The sequence below is a fragment of the Adiantum capillus-veneris genome, chromosome 3 (genome assembly GCF_014529385.1).
Source record: "Adiantum capillus-veneris isolate H3 chromosome 3, ASM1452938v2, whole genome shotgun sequence".
Lineage (NCBI taxonomy): Eukaryota > Viridiplantae > Streptophyta > Polypodiopsida > Polypodiales > Pteridaceae > Adiantum > Adiantum capillus-veneris.
The window spans coordinates 82,655,943-82,677,524 of NC_140933.1; the positions used below are offsets into that span (position 1 = coordinate 82,655,943).

General features: G+C 44.4%; 1 protein-coding gene across 3 annotated transcripts; it reads right to left on the bottom strand.

The window, feature by feature from the left end:
• Positions 1-4,514: 4,514 nt before the first annotated feature.
• On the bottom strand, positions 4,515-21,127 carry LOC147461197 (uncharacterized). Of its 3 annotated transcripts, XM_086508815.1 has the most exons (5): positions 20,552-21,124; positions 19,480-20,415; positions 19,320-19,400; positions 18,849-19,163; positions 4,515-4,905 (listed from the first exon to the last, which is right to left on the bottom strand). In XM_086508815.1, the coding sequence occupies exons 2-5, from the start codon at positions 20,353-20,355 to the stop codon at positions 4,825-4,827; spliced, it is 1,353 nt and encodes a 450-aa protein (XP_086364941.1). In that variant the 5' UTR covers positions 20,356-20,415; positions 20,552-21,124; the 3' UTR covers positions 4,515-4,824. The 3 variants fall into 3 exon arrangements, with proteins under 3 accessions (XP_086364941.1, XP_086364940.1, XP_086364939.1); XM_086508814.1 differs by having other exon boundaries at positions 18,940-19,400; positions 20,552-21,127; XM_086508813.1 differs by having other exon boundaries at positions 18,849-19,400; positions 20,552-21,122.
• Between the last annotated feature and the right edge of the window lie 455 nt (positions 21,128-21,582).

Below are 21,582 nucleotides of genomic sequence, written 5' to 3' on the forward strand. Positions count from 1 at the left end.
ACAGAAGACTCAACAATGGCTGCATTTGTAGTGGAACCAGCATTTGCAGTGGAACCACCCTCTTTCTTCTTAGCCTCTTTGGCCTTCAACTTAGGACACGACTTGATCAAGTGATCATTGGCTTTACAATAATGGCAACGTATCTTCTTTTTGCCCTTATCACCAGAATTGCCAGACGAAGTGCTGCCAGCAGAAGCATTAGGAACAGAATTTTTGCCACTCGCAGCAGAACCATAAGAAGTGGCTACATTACTGTTACCACCCTTTCTTTGAGAAGCAATAAAAGCCTGTTCAACTGCACGCTGCCTAGTCCTGTTTTTTCTAGAAAGTGACTCTTGCAACAGCAATGTGCATAATGCATCAAACTTGACAACTTCAGGATTTCCTTGGGTCATCAGTCTCCAAGTACTAGCAAAAGTCTGGTAGGAATCTGGTAAGGCATCAAGAACAGTCTGCACAAGGGAACTGTCCAAAATGACTTCACCTGCAGAAATGAGTTGCTCATTGATATCCTTGACACTAGCAAGGAAAGTGTCCATATCATCTTCCTCATGCATAATCTTCGACTCTAGCTCTTTACATAGCAAAGCAATTTTAGCCTCATTGCGGCTTGCATAAAGACCTGCTAGAATATCCCAAGCCTGTTTTGCAGATTTTGCTGAACGGATGTGAGGAATAATGGTGCGCTTCACAAACAACGCAATCAATGCATGAGCCTGCGCATTCTTAACATCCCAACGAGCTTGTTCTGCCGTAGGCAAAACAACTCTAACAACTGCAATCCTTGCAGCAAGACCTGCAACATCCTCAATATCGCCTACATCTTCAGAACCAGGACGTACATCAATGCCCTGCACAATGTTCTAGACACCTTTTGACACAAGAACATGTTGCATCATATAAGCCCACATAGGGTAGTTGTCCCCATCCAACCTGTCCTCAGCAGCAAACATCTTGAACACATCTGTGTTGTTGTTGTCAGCCATGGTAAATGCTGCACCTGATGTGAAAACTGCCCGAAAATAGGAGAAATGGAGCGGGAACAACTTGTGCTATATAGCGCAAACCGTAGAAGACTATAAGGCACCTGTTATGCAGAAAACGGCACTGACAGAAAATCTGCACAAAATGACGAAATAGCCTGTGCAGTACTGCCCGTAGTGGAAACGGAGGCCGAAATGAGCCCAAATCAAAATTCTGAGCAGACCGAGCTCTTCGAGCACGCCCAAAATATTTGTCGACCTGCGAACGCTCGCCAAAGCTCACTGAAATCGAAGAAAGTGAGCAGGCGTGTGCTGGAGCAGCTGGCGACTAAGCCCGGGAGGACGTGACCTACTCTGATACCAATTGTTGGAATTAGGGTTGCAGAGAAACACACACAGCTTGGAGAAGACGAAGGAAGCTCAAGGCACACAATAGAGAGTGTGTTACTTAGTGTGCAATGGAAAGATAGATAGCCCTAGAGTGATGGGCGTATATACAATGCACGGGGGAAAAAACCTCCTAAAGAGGGAAAAAATGCCCCGGCGGTCCTAGTGTGTTCACACACATCACTACCACATGTAAATGGTAACAGAATTGGTACTTCACTCACATGTATTGTCTATGGTACTAGAGCCCTAGAGGTTCCCAGTGTGGGCGCTTTTCCTTGAGAAGCAAAAAACCCCGGACATACAAAATAAGCACACACGTCACATGATTGTGACCCAAAGTAAAAAAGTATTAAAAAAAAATAAAAATTAAAAGACTTCCATTGAGCTTACAGTTAACATTTCAAGCTTTTGTTTGCAGTTGTGAGAGCGAGTTGGCTAATCAAAGCTGAAAAGCATAATTAGAAAATCTTGCATTTAGATAATCTTCTTAGCTTAGCTAGTACTAGAGTAGTTGTTTTAACCTTAGTCATAGCTAACTAATTGATAGACTCACCCATAAGCTCAAAACTCTTGATTAATTAATTTACTCAAAGTGCAATTTATTTGTCCTTAATGGCAGTCTAACATTTCATAAATCTTGCATTTACTCATTTCCACATGTACTTTACATTCCCCTCATGATTTATGGCAATATAATTCCGCTTGCTAAAACAGTGACTTTGCCTTGCAGATTCAAATCTCGATGCTCTACAACATGGACATACCAAGCTTCAACTCAATAGCTTCCGAGGACGGAATCTACATCAGGAAGGGGGGCAATGTTAACCCTCATGGCTCACGAACACCCTATCGCCTACGACGGACACTGTAACCGTATTATTTATTTAAGTAGAGTCAGGCACCGGGCTTGTCGGTCCAATAGGGAAAGGTAGAGTGATCGCCGATGAGAGGCGCACTCTAACACGAACATGCTAAGGTTAGTTGGCTAAGCATGGGCGCCCAAGTGTGAATGGGGTGAGCTCATATAAAAGCCAACTAAACCTAATTTTTACTCATTCTCTCATTGTACAATAGAAGCTGCTCTTTCTCCATCTCCACCTTCTCCTTCACCATCTCCTTGTGTGTGTGTGCGTGAGAGAGAGAGAGAGAGTGTGAGAGTGTGAGAGTGTGTGTGCGATCGAGCGTTGCGGCGGCACGACGGCGGCGAGGCGGTTGAGCGCGGCGTAGCGGCATCTCCCTCTTCTTCGCGGCGAGGAATCCTCTACGACAGGAGCATAAGGCGGTGAGTGACACACCATTGCCCTCTTTGAGCTTACTAGTTTAACTAGTTGTGTGCTTTGAGCCGTCTACGGCTCGTACACGGTGTATCGGCAAGTCCCTTGCTTCGACAGTGCGGCAAGGAGCGCACAATATCCGATTGACATTGCAAGGCATAAAAAAGAGCTTGAGCTTAAGCTTCAAATGATTTACCATCTGGCGACTCCAAACAATGCAGTGCACCATAATTCAACAAATGATTCAAATATGTTAGCAAAGGATGAGTAGCCACAACAAAAAGTAACTCAAAGGACAGCCTTGTCTAACAAATCTTTGCAAACTCCAACTATCAGTAAGCCGGGAGATAAATATAAAGGAAGCATCACTATCACAGTAAAGCCAATACACTACACGATGCAATCTCAATCCAAACCTAATTGTGTCAGAGTCATAGCAGTGTGATCCCATCCAAAGGCTTTCTCGGTATTAACTTGAAGTACTAGCACATCTTGTTTAGTATATTTAGCATATTTTATGCCAATATATGCATCTGCAGATTATCACTAATCTGTCTGCAAGGGATGAAATCATACTAAGCAAGATGCAATCCATCATGTCAAAAACCCTTCATTCTATTAGCTAACAGCTTAGTAACACACCCACAATGCATATGCATTCATACATGCCTATTTTCCAAGAAAGGATAGCAAACCAAGTGTGGACATGTTGAGAGCACCACTTTTCATAAACTTGCCATCTGTCTATGTGAGTCCTAGGACCATAGTACGTTTGGGATTGCTTTGGTGCTCGGCAAATGCAACATCAATAGGGTGATTAGATGTTGGCTTTGTGATGTGTGGCTTGTGTGGATCGATACTTGACTTAAGGCTTGATAGTGTTTGCTAATGAAGAGTACATAGGTAGACTTAAGACCGTAAAGCAATGAGACATGTTACTTTTTGTTTTGAGATAAGAATGTCTGTCTTGGGGGAATCAAAAGCTTTTTATACAAGTCCATGAGAGCTGTGATTGGAGCTCCTCCTAAGTTTATAGAATTTTACCTCCAAAATTGTCGTCAATCTCCAACACACCTTTTTAAAATATCCCCAACCCTCATTTGAACAAATTGTTACGGGGGGTACTCACCTTGTTGCATGATGAGCCTTCTCCATGGGCATTCCTGATGGTGAAAATTGCCGCCATACTTATGTATTGTAAAACCTCGCTTCAGTGTCAATGGAGAGAAGTGAAGAAGCTTCAATTTCCCTGGTGAGCTTGTTTTTGACTGACCTTTATTCCTAGAAGGAGTGTTTTTAGATAGAACACTGCTTAGCTTGTATTTTAAGAAAAGACCATCATATGACTAAAGAAAAAGTAAATCATCTGATTAATAAGAAACATCAAAACAATTGTTCGGTGGATGCTCTACCTAACAGGAATTTTCTCAATGAAGATCTCATATTTGCCAGAATCCTTATGCAATCAACACAATCATGATGTTATCCAAAACATAAATCCCTCATGTACCCACAAAATTTAACCTAAGAACAAAAGTCCAAAGATCAGACCTCTCAAGCATGCTTTGCTTCTCATAGATGATTTTTCTGCACATGAAAGGCACCAAACAATCCATATACGCATACAATGAAGAGAAGCTAATATCCTCTCTCTCTCTCTCTCTCTCTCTCAAACTAGATACATAAACCAACTTACGTTTGTATGGGTGTGTAGATGTGTCAAGACTTAAATTCCATTCTGAGCTACACGCTCTTGCAAAAGAGAGGAAATACATCAGCATAAACGTCACAAATTGCTGCCCAAAAAGCCTGTGCTTTGTTTTGCAATCATTATGTCGTCAGACCGCATGTATAACTTCTTACAGAAGATATCAATGCCGCTTAGCATTCGTTCTAAGGCAATAAACTGTTGCAATTCACAAATGTTTGTCCTCTATTTCAAATACACCTAAGGATAAAATCAGTAATATTTGCCTGCAAGTTTTTCAATACATTGCTTGCATCCCTATGAGGCAGTATATTAAATCCTAATCTCTATAAATGAATATCAAAAAATGTGGGCAGACGATGCTACTGATCTATTACAACAGGCAAGCATGGAAATGCTCAACTACTGCATTTGTGACATCAAGACAATGGGTCATGATGCTCGCTCATTACTTGGTAAAGAGAGTCTATCAAGTTTGACAAGAATCCATAACAATACTCAGCTCTTGATTTTGAAGATTTGCAACTTTGCAGCATCGCCTCCTTGGAACCTACATACCAACAACGAACTTAGCCTTCAACACAGATATCACCCAAAACAGATTCCCATTTAATAAAAAAGAGTCAAGACATGCTGAAAACAGTCCCCCCCCCCCCCCCCCCCCTCTCTCTCTCTCTCTCTCTCTCTCTCTCTCTCTCTCTCTCTCATTCAGCTAGATACCAGGAGCACATGGATACAGCCGGCACAGGAGTTGAGCACGAAGATGGCTTTCTATAAAGAGCATCTTCTCCAACTCACGGAGGACGGCTTTGTGACTAGGCTTGCATACATGGATACACGCTTATCTTTTGGGGTACGGTGTTCTATTGGGCAAATACGCACATCCTCACATCAGCTTCAGATTGAGACTGGCCGATTTCGAGGGGTACCAGCAGAGGCTAGGATATGTCATTTATGTCACCTAGAGCAAGAGACAGAGCTGCACTACACATGGGTACTATGAGATACGAGGCCGATTCCACTATCTTTTCACTGTTCAGAGAGGGTTTTGGACCATTTTCTAGAGTCATGAGATACGTGGATCAGAGATGTCTTGGATTGTTTCTTCTAGAGCTGTGCAGACATAGAGAGAGCTTGGTGAGGACATCACAAGAGATCCAGTCTCAGAGACAAATCGCAAACTTCTTTACACTAGCCAGGGGACAGCCAGAGGAGCAGTCATCACAACAGATCTCAGATCCCACCCACACCAGAGGTACGCTGATTGATCAAGCCATTGAGCTAGGCAGAAGTAGCCATGCGAATCAACAGGAATAGCCTCATCAATCTCTCTCATACAAGAAGCAACCCCTCTGCGAATCCCATAGGTAGCACCAATGACCTCTACACCAACCAAGGAAGCAACTGGCCAACGACGTAAAGATGTTGCTAGACCATCATCCCATCTAGCCCAATCAGTTGGTATCCTCTCTCTTAGCTAACAACCCTTCGAATCTATCACATATGTTATGAGCGATCCAGTACAAAAACTTGAGAAAGAAGAAGAAACAAAGAAAGTAGTTTAAAGTAGGTGGCCAAGCAGTGAAGTTTGATACTTTTTCAAGCTACGACGATGCTTCTCTAGCTCTCTTTCATACAGTAGTTTGACACAGCTTTCTCTCGAAATCTTAGGCAACATCTTTTCTCAAGGGGAACACTCTCACATGGTGGTATCCTCTTCTACTTTACAACAAAGCGCCGCTGAAGTGGGTAAAATTGTTTCCTTCAATGTGGTTGGCATAACAGTTTCACCATCAAGAACAGATTTCCAACACCCAAGATTGATGATAGACTAGATAGATTACAGGATTCTTCAAGTTTCGGCAGAAATGATCTGAAAAGTGGGTATCATCAGATCGGGATCAATGCTTGAGATGTACACAAGATCACATTCAAGACAACATTTGGATTGTACGAGTATTTGGTGATGCCATTCAGTCTCACAAATGCTCTTGCAACGTTCAACAGGATGATGGCCTGGATTTCTCCAGAGCATACGGAGTCTGTGGACATTATCCTTCACAACATCATCATATTCTCCACGAATGAATAAGAACACAAAAAACATCTCCTACAGGTTTTTGAGGCACTATAGAAACACACGTTGGTCATCAACGGAAAGAAGGGAGAGTTCGTTCTACAAGAGAGACACTTTTTGGGACACATCGTCTCAGCAGAAGTTGTTAAGATGGATGTCATGTGCACACCTAACCCTGGACAAGCTGTAGTTGTAACTCCTACTTCTAGGGTTTAGGACAACCTAGGAAGTGTTTGGGCCAACAAAGCCTGTAGGCAGAACGTGCATGCCCAAGCACTTGAATAGCTGCATAGTCTTTGATTGCACATGAGCACAGTCGGCATCTGCTAGGTTTAGGCACTAGGGAGTGCATAGTATTAGTACCTGGCCTAGGTAGTTTAGCTGCATACAAAGCACCTCTTATTAATATGTTATAACTTAATTATAATTGACAATCAGCAGCATTGTTAAAAGTCATGACACTCTTGCAGAATACTACTCGACCCATCTTCTTTTAGTTATATAGGGGTCTTCTCTCCAATCACAATTCAGTAAATACCCAGCAGCACAAGCGTTTTTCTTCTCCTTGGCGTTTTCAGCCATCAGCCCATCACCAGCATTGTCACAAACTGCTGACGTGTCAAAGCCTAAAGAATGGAGCCAACTTACAAATGCTGGCCGAGGGGCCTAAACCCTAAGAAGAGCAAGTAACAGAAGAAGTCCTACAAACTTATGGGGACCCCGTCCGATGGGGCGCCAAGTGACATAAGGATTAAAATAAAGCAGGACCCGCACCTCATGACGTGGCAATTTCCGAAAATTGTGCTGACATGATGTTGTGGCAGGCTGTACGGATTTCCGCGTTTTGTGCTAGCTGATGACGCGACAGGCTGTACGGATTTTCGTGATTCACGCTGGCAGCTTTTTGGCTTTGCTTTTGGACCAGATGCTTTTGAGTTTGAAGGCTTTTTACTGTAAACTGCTTTTGGGGCCTAGGGCCTTTAAATATGAGGTTAGGGCTCATTCTCTGGCATGCTTCATAGAGAAGGTGCAAAGTCTGGAGTACCGGCTTGTACTGTGTTGATGCAATATAAAGAAATACCGAAAGGGGCGCCAAGGTTTGGGGCCCATACTCTCTGGAGAGGAATTCCGCCACTCCGTGTCGCGTGTCGTCTCTCTCTCTCTCTCTCTCTCATTGCAATTGTTATTAAAGTGCTAAAAGTATGCTCAGTCTGTTCTTTTCTATTGGCACGTGGTGCCTGTCTTGTGACAAGCATCAGTAGCAAATCTCAGCCCTAGCGTTTTTACCATCAGCAACTCAGCATCCAGATCCAATGTATCAGCATTTGGGCAATCTAAAGCAAATGCCTCTCTAGCGATAGAGAGGAGGACCCCTGGAGAAGGGTTTGCGTCCTGGGACCCCATCTGATGTTAGTCCTCTTTCTCTCTCTATTACTCACAGCACCTTTACTCACAATATCATTCTCTCATCTCTCTGTAGTCTATTGCACATCTCTCTCGTGCAATAAAAGGAGCTCTCTCATGATGTAAAAGGGACCTTGAGTACGCATTGAGCACTCATCCAGATTTATCACCATAAATCATTTCCGTTGCACATTCCATTGGTATCACAACTCTTTGGTAGTGTTCGGTATCATCACTCAAGAAAAGAACCTGCCCTAGACTAATATTTTTTGCCTACAGATATGAGCCACTTGTGCCCCTAGTCTGAGCGCGCTCCCGTCTTCATCCTTGGTCTTCGGGGGCATTAAGCCATAGAGAAGAGCATAAAATTTTTTGCTTGTTTGAGATTGCGTGTAACCAAGACCACTTGTGTGTGTCAATCTCTCTCATCTATGTTTTTTGAAGGGTGGCAGGTAACCCAAAAAAGAAGGGCTTATCCAACCTCCCCTCGTTCCCTCATCGAGAGCGGACCTTGCAAATTACAGCAAGGCCAATTGACGTAAGGTGGGAAAAAGCAGCCTTGGTGTCAGTGGAAGGCTGCCAATGGGTGCACCCGCAAGGAGTTCAGCTTGAGTAAGAGAAAAGCCTCCTTAAACACAAATTGCAAGTACCAAGACCCCAAGTACCCAAGTACCCCCTTACTCAATGCATGGTCATCACCACAAGCAGAATGGATACTTTGCATGAAGGTGATGAGAGTGGAATTGGAGAAGAAGCCCCTACAATAGGAGGACCACTGAATCCTCCTCCGTCCCCATCTATGCCACGGAATGCACCAAATTCTATGGAGGCTTTGGTGAAGTCTAGGCTCAATGTCGAACTACAGGAGGCTCGACAGGTTGAAGCCAAAAGGAAAAAGGAGGACCAACAGGCCGCAATTAAAGGGAAAGAATGGCTCTTGAAAGGGAACACAAAGCTCATCGTGTAGTTGCTGAAGAAAAGAGGGTAGCTCTGCAGCTACAGTGAGCAATCACGCGAAGCTCAAGGCATAGCAGCTCAAGAAAAGAGGGAAGCTATGGAGCTAGAGCACGAGGCACTACACCACAAACGCTTGGAAGACTTGGTCCTTCACGTGCTCTCTTCGAAGAGCGAACCACCCAACGAGATCGACAAGTCATCACGTAGACCATGTAGAGACGACGACTCCAACAATCCAGACGTTGGAAAGTTGGCTTTCAGTAAGTACGATGGTAGGATGGATGCATCGATGATTTGTTCTTGGTTGCATCAATTCAACATTTAATTTGCTACTAACAAGAAAAAAAGTAACACTAAAGTTTTGACTGCTTCCATGTACATGTGGATGATGCCATTGATTGGTATCAAGCCTGGCAAGAGACACAGTTGTCCGAGCATCTTAAGCACACCACGGATGGCAAACCACTGTCTTACCATTAGGCAGACTTCCAAGACAAGCTCAAGGCTTGTTTTATGCCACCGCAGTATCTTGATCGGTTGAAAGAGAATTGGCGAGGCCTGAAGCAAAATGGGACTCCTTTTTCTAATTGTATTTTGCAAATTGGTGTGTAATTACGTAGGTTGGATGAGGATCCATCAAGGAGGCTTTCCTCTCTGGTTTGGACGAATACATCAAATACAATGTAGAAATCTTGGACCCTACTGACTATAATGACACCATCAGAATCACTCTTTGGTGTGCCCCAAGTTTCTGAGGATCATCCTGATGAGTCTCTCGTTGAGTGTTATGGTCATGGGAATGGTCAACACATTGTCTTCTTGTTTGATTTAGGCAGTGTGCATGATGTGATAGTGAATCTCTTGTGACGAGGGCACACTTAGAAGCTATTCCAGCAACTCCCATTTCTGAATTCGCTCTTCGCATGGACTCTTCAATCATGGACATTCATGCATGATTGAGCATCCTTTCGTCGCAAGTTAGTTGTGTCTCCTCTAGCTAGATGTGATATGGTTTTAGGTGTTACGTGGTTTCGTGAGCTTGATCCCCTAGTTAATTGAAAAGAAAGCACACTCGCTCTCTCTATCAAGGGTGCCTCTCCCATAGTCATTCGTGGCGAGCAAGGCATCTAATCTTTGCCTCTAATTTCTCATGTGCAGGCTAAGCGCGAGCTACGTCGAGGAGCTCAAGCGGCGTACTCCAATTGCTCAGAAATCAAGACTATAGAATAGTATTCAAGTCTGTAAAAGAAGTATGAGCATCTATTCTTGCATGATGATTTGCCACCCCGTCTCCCTCTTGAGCCTCCGGAGGATCATCGCATGGAGCTTATGGAAGGAGCACAGCCCGTCAACAAGGCTCTCTACCGCTAGAACAAATCTCAAGAAGAGGAGTTAGAGTGGCAGCTAACCGAGTTGGTGGCCAAGTGATTCATTCGACCTAGTGTAACTCCCTTTGCTGCTCCTATTTAGTTCGTCCACAAGAAAGATGGGTCGTCTCAGTTTTGTGTAGATTACAGGGCACTCAACAAGGTGACAATCAAAGACGTGTTTCTTATGCCTCCCATAGAGTATATCCTTGATAGGCTCAATGGGGCTAAGGTTTTCAGCAAAGTCGATCTCAAGAGTGGATACCATCTAGTAAGGGTATTCAAAGGCAACATCTACAAGACTGCCTTCCTAATCGAGTGAGGGAAAATGGGAGTATGTTGTTATGCCTTTTGGATTGACACATGTCGTGGAAACTTTCAATCATCTCATGGTAGGTCGTTTTGGTGACAATCGCCAACTGTGTGTTTATTTTTCTAGATGACATTCTCATTTTCTGTACATTACGGGAACAACATGAACAAAATGTAGAGAAGGTTTTAGCTCGTTTAGATGAGTGTCAGTTGTATATTGCAGCTAAGAAGTTGGATTTTTTTCTGACAAAGGTTACTTATGTAGGCTATATCATCTCTGTAGACGGTGTTAAGCTAGACCTGCAAACGTAGAACAGGTTCATAATTGGGATTTACCAACATATGATTGCTTTCTTTTTAGGTTCGTGTCAGGCATATAGTTCGCATATAGAAAATTTTACGAGCATTGTCGCACCAATTATTGATGTTTTGAAAGCAATTGAAATTCGCCATCAATGCGTTGTCTTGCCCAAAGCAACCGTTGAGGCTTTCGAAAGTCTCAAGGTTGCGGTGACTGAAGCTCCGTGTCTCATCCTTGTCTCTTGGGATGACCCCTTCAAAGAGAGAGAGAGAGAGAGAGAGAGAGAGAGAGATGGAAAAGGCTCTCCATGCTGATAACAATTTGCTCATACAAGTGACCTAGGGTGGTTCGGCATAGATGTGACATGCCCAATGGATAGACCCGAGGTACACACAACTGCAATTGCTACTGACACTGCTTGCACACGAGACCACTGACACGATCTCCACATGTGCATCACCTCCAACATGCTCTGAGAGCATAGTTCTGATGCATCTCTTCCTGACTAGATCTAGATGTGGATCTAGATCTCTCATGAGTGAACCTACCACTGCATGGTCAGAAGCCTGAAGGGCTACGAGCATTGTCGCACCAATTATTGATGTTTTGAAAGCAATTGAAATTCGCCATCAACGCGTTGTCTTGCCCAAAGCAACCGTTGAGGCTTTCGAAAGTCTCAAGGTTGCGGTGACTGAAGCTCCGTGTCTCATCCTTGTCTCTTGGGATGACCCCTTCAAAGAGAGAGAGAGAGAGAGAGAGAGAGAGAGAGAGAGAGAGAGAGAGAGAGAGAGAGAGAGAGATGGAAAAGGCTCTCCATGCTGATAACAATTTGCTCATACAAGTGACCAAGGGTGGTTCGGCATAGATGTGACATGCCCAATGGATAGACCCGAGGTACACACAACTGCAACTGCTACTGACACTGCCTGCACACGAGACCACTGACACGGTCTCCACATGCGCATCACCTCCAACATGCTCTGAGAGCATAGTTCTGATGCATCTCCTCCTCGCTAGATCTAGATGTGGATCTAGATCTCTCATGAGTGAACCTACCACTGCATGGTCAGAAGCCTGAAGGGCTATGAAAGGCTGCCCTGAGGTGGTATTGCAACGTAAAGATGATCTCCGAGCACAACTCCTGCTGCCGATGAAAAACGCTGGACTGACCCTCCTCTGCAAGTTGCCGGCTACCCCAAAAACACTGGTGTGGGTGCTGCCCAATAACGCTAGGCTGCCACCCCCTCCTGCCCACTCGCGCCAGGGTCAAAGGGCTGCCCCCTTGGGTAACCAAAGAGAAGGTGCCCGAGACGGGGGACTGAACTACACTACAAAAGGTGTTCCTCCAGCCCCACAACCCATGTAAATGGGGGAAAATAGGGAGAGAATGGAAAGGGGGGCACTGGACGCCCATGGGGCACGAGAGATAAATATGCCAAGGCTGGGAAATAATATTCCTAGCCTGCAAGACCACAAGAGACTATGGAACCAAGCCAAAACCTAAGCTAAACATGGCTAGACACAACCGGACATGAGAAATGTACCTCACACTAGCCGGGCACAACCACAAAACAACCCTCACTCCCTAACACCTATCCCTGGGAGAAACTAGGACCGACTAGACGAATCCATATAGATGCCTCTAACAGGCAGAGCCAATTGCACTGGATCATGGTCACATGGCTACGCCATATTCCTGAAGACTCCCCCTATCGGAACAGGTGGTTGAGAAGATTGTCGGTTAGAGGTGTCAAGGGTGCAACGGAAAAGGGTGAATCGGGTGATGAACTTGTTTGCAACCGCGAGCAAACCTCCTCTCTGGACCAAGCAGCCAATAGATCTCGGATCTATCACGATGGATCTCCTCGTACTCAAGCTCCTAGCGCATACCGCCCACCGAACGGGCATGGGAACTCGCTGCAAGCAATGCCACACCGAGAGGGTGTGCACACGGCAAGGGAAGGGGAGAGGTAGCAAGAGCGGTAGCAAGAGGGAGAGAGATCGCAGATGAAAAACGCCAGAGAGAGAGAGAGAGAGAGAGAGAGAGAGAGAGAGAGAGAGAGAGAGAGAGAGAGAGAGAGAGAGAGAGAGAGAGAGAGAGAGAGAGATGGTGAGCAAAAACGCCTGATCACTGTCAACATCAAAGCATAGTTCACCTGTATATAAAATTCCATCTACCTAAGCAAATCGAAGTCATTGAGATCATCGTGTAGTACCGGCTTCACGCCAATCGGGTGGAAAATCTGAAGTTGTTGAATCTCGCAAAGCCTCCAATAGCTACTTCGGAAACTTGTCTGACTTGCTCCCCAGAAGCGCTATTGGTATATCTGGCTCTAACTCTGCACTATGATGAGAACCATTGTCATCTACATCATCTGGAATGGGTGCATTCTCCTCCGAAGCCTGAGGAACAGGGGTAGGAGAAGAGGGTTAATCGAGGGGCAACACATAATCTCGGTCTCCAAGTATTGGCAAATCAAGGGTTGTCATGGAAGACTTGGGAGTGGAAGCCCCCTCTGAAGGTAAAAACTCGTCGAAGACAACAGCACGGTTGAGTGCAACATCCTTCTTCTTTGGATCATAAAGTCGATATCCCTTGAAAAGAGAGTTGTAGCCATCAAAAAACATTCTCCTTGACTTGGGGTCAAACTTCCCCCTCTGCTCCTTCAATATATGGACATATGCATTGCTCTCAAACATTAGAAAATGGGAGATGTCGGGCTTCTCACCAAAATAGGCTTCAAACAAGGTCTTCCAGGATCTAAAGAGGTTGAAAATCGGTTTATGGTATGAACTGCCATCACAATTGCCTCTACCCATAATGTGGGAATTATTGAACAAGAGATGCTTCATATGCTGGTAACTACCTAGGCTTGGATATTGATGCTAGACTATGCAAAGACTCCCCAATGCCTACACCTAGCAGACATTAGTCATGCTCATGTGCAATCAAAGGGTATGCAACTACACTAAAAGTGCATGGTGTCACAAGATGTGCCAATAGAAAAGAACAGACTGAAAAGACTTTTAGCGCTTCAATAACAACTGAATTGGGGGAGAGAGAGCACACACAACACAAAGTGGCGAAATTCCACCCCAGAGAGTATTGGCCGCAAACCTTGGCGCCCCTTTCAGTATTTCTTTATATTACTTGAACTCTGTACAATGCCTCTACTCGCGCTCTGCACCTTCTCATTGAAGCGTGCCAGAGAATGAACTCTCTGCACATATTTAATGCCCTTGGCCTATGAAAAGCAGTTTACATGAAAAGCCTTCGAACTTAAAAGCAATTGGCCTCAAAAGCTGATGTAAAAAGATGCCAATGCAAATTACGAAAATCCGTACTCTGCCATGTCAACATCTGTCAACGCAAATTACAGAAATCCGTACACTGCCACGTCAACATATGTCAACGCAAAATCTAGGCGTTCGTACAATTGCCACGTCAGCATGTCAACGTAATATGCGGGATCCCGTACGACTCTGCCACGTCAGCAGGCCAGAGTAAAATCCTTTTGCTACTTTTGCTTCTTCTATTGCTGTTGCTTCTTCTGTTGCTTCAACTTCTTCTAGGGTTTAGGCCCTTGGCGGGATCTGCAAGTTGGTTCCATTCTTCAGGGCTTGACATGTCAACAGTTTGTGACATCCCCCCTTTCTTGAAAGAAAGTAATCGTCCACGATTACAACGTATCTGCAAAACAACTCAAGTTAGCTCAAAAAAAATTTCCGAGGGACAATCAATTTGCTCTTTTTGGCTTCTCCTTTCGGCCCTTTTGATCAAGGAGTCGGCTTCTCCTTTCGTCCAGATCGGAACTCTTGATATTCCGACGTAGTAAATTAGCCATCACACCCAGACCGCACTGATCTTCCACGGGTGTTTTGATGCACTAATATTACATACCCAGGCAATCTCATCCAATTAGGAATATTCAGTGGTTGACACATCACAATGCAACACAAATGCTCACATATGCATGTTACAAGACAGAGAAACATAAAGTCACTGATGAAGACTCCTCCCGCATAACCTAACAAGGTCTAGGCCGTAAGATATTCAACAACTCCCTCATCACTCCTCCTGCATAACCTAAAAACGTGCGGGCCGGGAGATATAGAGGCCTTTTACAACCAAACGCACCCCAGACCACAGCCTGTGTCGTTTGGAGGTGCTGAGAGTAACCATTGCTCAGACTTCTTAATACTCCTCCCGCATAACCATCCAGGTCCGGCCGGGAGTAACAACAACACTATTTTTCAAGCATACAACCAAACGCTCCCCAGACATCCCGTCTGCATCGTTCGGAGGTTTAAACAATACCAAAACAACATTTCTCACTACTCCACCTGGGAATAAAACCACCAATCATTGAAACCAGTATTAAAACCAAAGTCCAACATTTCAAATCGGCACCAAGACAAGTTCAAAACAGATACCATCTATTTCAAAAAAAATTCAAACAAATTTTCAAACAATACTTTCTCAAACAGTGTTCATAAGTATCTAGCTATTAAAAAAAACAACTAGAGAGTTCATTCAAGGTTTTGTTCGGACAACCAAACTTTGAGGACGAATGGCTTGTCCTTTTGCATCACGCTGATGGTTCAGTTCCGAACCTGGAGAGTCGCATCATTCTTGTTGTGCCAAGGCATGCCCAAGAGAACGTCGCAATTACCCAACTTCATAATGTGGAAATCAGCTTTTCCATGATAATCTTGGATAGTCACTGGAAGAGCACCAATGAGTGATACCACTTTCTTAGTTTGCTCCGTGGCTAGCTCAACTTCGATTTCTCGACCCTCTACATCATAATCAAAGTGCATCTGCTTCAAGAATTCTGGATGGATGAAGTTCTCTGTAGCTCCGGGGTCAAAGAAAATAAGGGCTTTGAAGCCATTGACTTTGCCATATGCTCGGCACAATTCATTTGTACTCTCAAGGCATATGCCATAGATATCTGGAACTAGTCCAATAGCGGGTCTAGCTCTCTTAGTTGGAGGTGGCGCTAGGGTTCTGTCACCAATGGTGCGGGCATCGGCTCCGCTGGTCTATCAGTGTGATGGGGATAGCTAGAATGGTTATGAAAGCATCCAAAGCATCGGTCTTCTTGTCTTGTAGTAAGGTGTCTCGTTGTTGAGGCGTCAAACAAGGCCTTTGCGGTTGATTTTCACGAGACTCTCGAGAATTTGTTCGTTGTTGTCGAGAGTTGTGGTTAGTGGTCGGAGGTTCTTCTGTGGTAAACTCTAGCTTTCCCTTCATCAATCTGTAGTGGACCGCGGCGTGGTCCATAAGCTCTTGCATGGTGGAGACTTGCTTGGAGAAACAATATTCCTGCAATGGTGATGGTAGTTCAATGGTGTATCGCTCGCATTGGGCCTCCAAGGGAACCATTCTAAAGGACACCGGAAGGTACACATCGAGAAACCTTTGGTTATAGTCGTCCATGGTTGGTGGCAAGCATTTTCAAGTTGTCTCACTCTGCCAAAATCCGGACTTCAAACATAGAAGTCATGTAACTGCGTGCAAAACCTGTCTTGAAAGCTTGCCAAGTCCTTGGAGCATGCGGTTGTGTTGCGATTGAACTCCATTGCATAGCATTATCTTTAAGAAATCCCGCTGCTCGAGATATCTTGGATTCTTCTGTATAGTTCCCCAAAGCATAGATGTTGTTGAATTGTTGTAGGAACTGCAATGCTTTCTTCCGATCTTTCACCTCGGAAAAAGTATCCATATGGGCTCCAACCATTGTAGCCTGGTGGCGGTGGTGGTGGGGAGGTGGGGGCAATGGCGGTGGCACTGGATCACGGTCAGATGGCTCCACCATATTCCTGAAGACTCCCCAGATCGGAACAGACGACTGGGAAGGTTGCCGGTTGGAAGCTCTCATACTTTCTGGTGCCAGAGGAGGAGGTACCGCCTGAGGCATCAGAGGGGGTAACATGTAATTCGAAAATTGTTGAAATCTTTGCAGCATCGGAAGATTCTGTTAAGGATGCCGCGAAAGAATGTCGTGAAGCTCGTCGAGAAGAAACTGCAAATATTCTGTTGAATCCATGAACGCCATGTCTTGGATTCTTTATGGCTTGTGCCCTGTAAGTCAGAGCGGTGAAGACGGGAGCACGCGCGATGCGCGATGAAGTAAGGGTGGGAGTGACTAATAAGTCCAGGGTCAGGACACGAAGATACTTCAAATAAAATTCAAGTAGTCTCTGGTTTGCTCTGTCTACTCTTTTGTAGGACCGGTATGCTTTCAGAAAGAACACGCCTAATGCTCTGATAGCACTATCACAAGATGTACCAATAGAAAAGAACAGACTGAACACACTTTTAGCACTTCAATAACAACTGAATTGGGAGAGAGAGCACACGAGACACAGGGCGGAATTCCACCCCAAAGAGTATTGGCCCCAAACCTTGGCGCCCCTTTCGGTGTTTCTTTATATTACTTGACCTCGGTACAATGCCGGTACTCGCGCTCTGCACCTTATCACTGAAGCGTGCCAGAGAATGAGCCCTCTGCACATTTTTAAAGGCCCTTGGCCTATGAAAAGCAGTTTACATGAAAAGCCTTCAAACTTAAAAGCAATTGGCCTCAAAAGCTAATGTAAAAAGCTGTCAATGCAAATTACGGAAATCCATAGACTGCCACGTTAGTATCTGTCGATGCGAATTACAGGCGTCCGCGTCAGCATGTCAATGTAATATGCGGAATTTCGTACGGCTCTACCACGTCAACAGGCCAACGTAAAATCCTTCTAATGCTTTTGCTTCTTTTGTTGCTGCTGCTTCTTCTGTTGCTTCATTTCTTCTAGGGTTTAGGCCCCTTGGCCGGGATCTGCAAGTTGGCTCCATTCTTTAGGGCTTGGCACGTCAGCAGTTTGTGACACATGGACATGCACCTCCTACATACAGGCTCGCAAAGATATTAGAACTCTACCTAGGTTGTCCTAAACCCTAGAAGTAGGAGTTAGCTTGTCCACATGCAATAGGGTTAGATGTGCATATAAAATTCCCCATTTTCAAGGTGAGGTACCGGGTACTAAGCTGCATGGCTTCCGTATAATCTGCCAACAACTCCGGGGAATTTGCAAAGGAATCTTCATTGGTCCACTCTGCTACGTGGGTCCCGCGATACTTGGACTTCAAAAAGGACTGCCGGGCTTATTTTTGGGCGATGAGGTGGAGGGGAGGGGGTGTAGAGCTTTAAGTTCATCTTCTAGATGCTTACTCCTGCTTACACGCTTTCACTTGTGCACAAGCCCTAGTTTGCACCCTTTCACCTCTTGCTAGGGATTCTAGACACAGTTTGCGCCATGCATTTTACCCCAAAATAAAAAAGAAATCCCATTTATGGATTTTTGGTGGGGTTGGGCATTTAGAGGTTTTGCCTAACCTACCTCTAGCACACTTTATATGTGTTGCCAGAGTCCATTCATTGGGCATCCATTGTATTGTGTCGCCCTCCGAAGTTATTGAGTTGTCGGTTTCACCATCTATCCCTCTCGTGTACTCTTGCGTGCTTCTGTCTCCTTTCCTCTTCCATTGCACACTCCGACAATTAAGCCTAGGATGCCCTTGATGCTAAGATCCCACAATAAAAGGATTCCCTTAGCTACCAGAAATGAATGTAAAGCTCTCTCACACTTTCTAGGGCACTAAAACCAACTTCAAGGGAGCTCAACCACAATGCAATGACATCAAAAGAATGACGCTCCCTGAAGAGACTTACAAATTCATCCAATAACACTAATTGATCAACTTTTAGAAGTTCCTCCCTTGCATCCAAGGATGACTCATACCTCATTGATTGTGATCCCCTCATTCAAAAGATAAGTAGCATACTAGCCATTTGACATAACTGGTGGAAGAGATCAGTCTTTTAAATCGCAAATTATTATTAGTACACTATGGATGAGTGATAGTAAACATTCCCAAGCAGAAAATAGTAAAATCAAAAAGTAGAAACTACATGCTCAAAAAGCTAGAATGTTTCTTTCTGCATTCCTATATTTTGCACAACTTAAATTCATTAACAGTGAGACTTTGCACACACCAAGAGAATAAAACTGGCAATCACCTTGAACCATTGTTTATCAAGTGGCTTGTTTAAGACACGAATCCATTGCAACTCTTCTGACCCATACATGTGAGAGAAGCAAAATGACCACCTCTTCTTGCGATCGATGCTGGTATCTCGCTTATATAGACCAATAACATTCTCACCCTCTAGCTGCAATGTTTCCAAGAAGAATAATAATGGCTTTCTACAATTAGACTTCGTCACCACTCTGGTGTCCAGATCAAACTCCCCCCCTCCTGTTTTCTTGTTCCATGCTTTAAAGGTAATTTCAGGTCTTTCCAACTCTCTAGGAAGAAGAATATGAGGGTAAATCTGTACCACATAACCTGAAGCAACTGAGAAAGTAAGCTTCCGGCGACGATCGTAGCATATGCAGCGCTGCAAAAAACTACTGGGTGCTAACTGCATTGCCTTCGTCAAACGGTGCATACCATCCATGAAGCTCAGGTTAGGAAAAACAGGCTCTACCTCGTCCAGATGATGCATCGAAATGAATGGTGCAATTGGATGAGCTGCAAGCAATCCAAAAGAATTGCCATGGACATCAAACTGCCATGATGGTACATCAAAGCTTGTTAAAAAACTCTCTAGTATTGCAAAAAAAATTTGTAAACCATGAAACACTCACTTGATGAAATCCAGGTTCTCTTGTGAGGGGAACGCCAAGCTCTGTTATGCATGCATGCAATCGGTCATCACTGCCAAAAAGAAAAGGATACCGCTCCAAGCAATCATCTAGCATGTTTGAGAGTGCCGCTGCAAGAGGGTAGCTAATAGCTATGCCACCGCCTCCAAATGCCATGCCATGACTAAAGTATGTGTTTGAGGAGTGGCTCTCAGAAGGGTTGCCTATGTAGTAAAGTTGCCTGTGATCATACTTCTTCAAAAGATGCACAAGATTGTCTGGTGAAAAGACTGTATCATCGTCGCCCATCACAAACCATCGCACATCCACCATGTTTAATCGAAAAGCTTCTTGAATGATTCTGGCTATGCGAATTCCAGAGGGGTGCCCTGTTGGGTTTGTGTAGCTGAAATTGTTGATGTTCTGAGAAACCCGAACCATAGGTAGCTCCTCAAAGCTATCCTCCTCGACTCTTTCGTCGAGCCACACAAAACCCCGCATCTCCCTAGGCCTCCACCATAGCTTCACATACTCCTTACGCCTTGGCCAGAGCTGAGAAGATCCTGCTATACTGAAGAGAAGATGCTTGAGCTCGAGATCGATAGTATCGTTCCCGAGTCGGTGTAGAGCTGATGCATTGTTCAATACTTTTGCATCCAAATATGTAGCTTCCCAAGGAAAACTAGAAGGGCTCCATTGCCAATGTTTCATAAAGGAGCAGTTGTGTTTGGGTGGCAGAATTAGTGAGAACCATGCATAGATAGCCAGGGCCAACGTGAGTACAACAAGCAAAGCAGTGCCCACTCCCTGTGTTTCATTCCATCTCTTAGAATTCTTAGTCTTGTTCAGGCCTTTAGGTAGTCCTTGATAGATTGTCATGCTCCCAGCCCCCACAGATCATCATATTCTTTCGCGCCTCTATATACTAAACATAGATATCTGACGATCAAGAAAACATAGCATGCAAACCAAAAATAACCCATTAATTCCTACATTGCTAAATGTAAAAATTCAATAAATCCTCAGAAACCCTGTGGGTTGGGTTCTCCAACAGTTAAGAGGACAATGTGTATACCTCGATAAAGAAATCATCCTCATTTGAACAATGCAACAAACAGGGCGTATGCTAATTCAGTATCGGGATGCGCCATTCTGCATGAGAATTTCGGACAGACACTTGTCGCACTATGCCATCTCTGCCAGTTCCTCTCCTCTTTGAAGGACTCTGCACCCACAAGGCTTCTGTCTCCTGTTTCCATTCCGGTAAAAGTACCTTTTTCCTCTTTCCTCAAGAACAAAGCCGCAAGACAACAATATGCTGCAAGACCCACTTGAGGTGACGTGCTCTGCTTAAAAGATGGATGAATGGAAAGGGTTCTTCCCGCAAAAAGATGAATGCGTTGAAGAGAAGCAGTCTCAGTCTCTCTCTCTCTCTCTCTCTCTCTCTCTCTCTCGTGTGGTACTAGGTTAACCCCTGTGTGCGTGATGTGAGAATGATGGGCCAAACGTGCAGCCAAAAAACGACTCTTCTGCTGCTGCCGCACAATTTTTATAACTGCCACTCGATGCAGGCCTTTTGAACATAGCGTAATCACCATAACAATAGAACACTCTTTTTATAGCGAACTCGCCAGGAATTACGTGACCCATAAGAACGGTGCAGGGATTTGGGTTGTGGGTTTTTTTTTTTTGGGGGGGCGGGGGAGGGGATGGGGGGGTTCCCCTAAGTTCTCATAATGTGGCCCTTTTGATGCTTTCCATGTCAATGCATAATAGTAAAATATCAAATTCCTAAGGTTTACCTTGAGAATAGCTATGGAAACATTGATAATAGGCTGGCAAAATTACAATTGTAATTAGTTTTTATCTACTTTTATATCCAAAATAAATTTGTACACTTTAGAATCTGTACTTACTGGTAAACTCCCATCTATGTTTTTAAAAAAATTCTATTGTGGTTAAAAAAGAATCTCTACTGCTTATAACAAGGGCTTGAGGTTGATAATTTACAGTTTTTTGGCAAAATGCACCATCGCATCCGCTTTGAGAGCAAACCATAAGCACGCAATAAGCCCTAATAAGAGTAGCTAATTATTTTCCCAAATC

Bases quoted from the DNA above. Each gene is read 5' to 3' on its own strand.
- LOC147461197 (XM_086508813.1), bottom strand. From the start codon at position 20,355: ATGACAATCTATCAAGGACTACCTAAAGGCCTGAACAAGACTAAGAAT. The intron at 19,401-19,479 runs GTGAGTGTTTCA...CCATCATGGCAG, and splicing joins GAGAACCTGGATTTCATCAA to TTTGATGTCCATGGCAATTC. The intron at 4,906-18,848 runs GTGATTGCCAGT...GTTGGTATGTAG, and splicing joins TTGATAAACAATGGTTCAAG to GTTCCAAGGAGGCGATGCTG.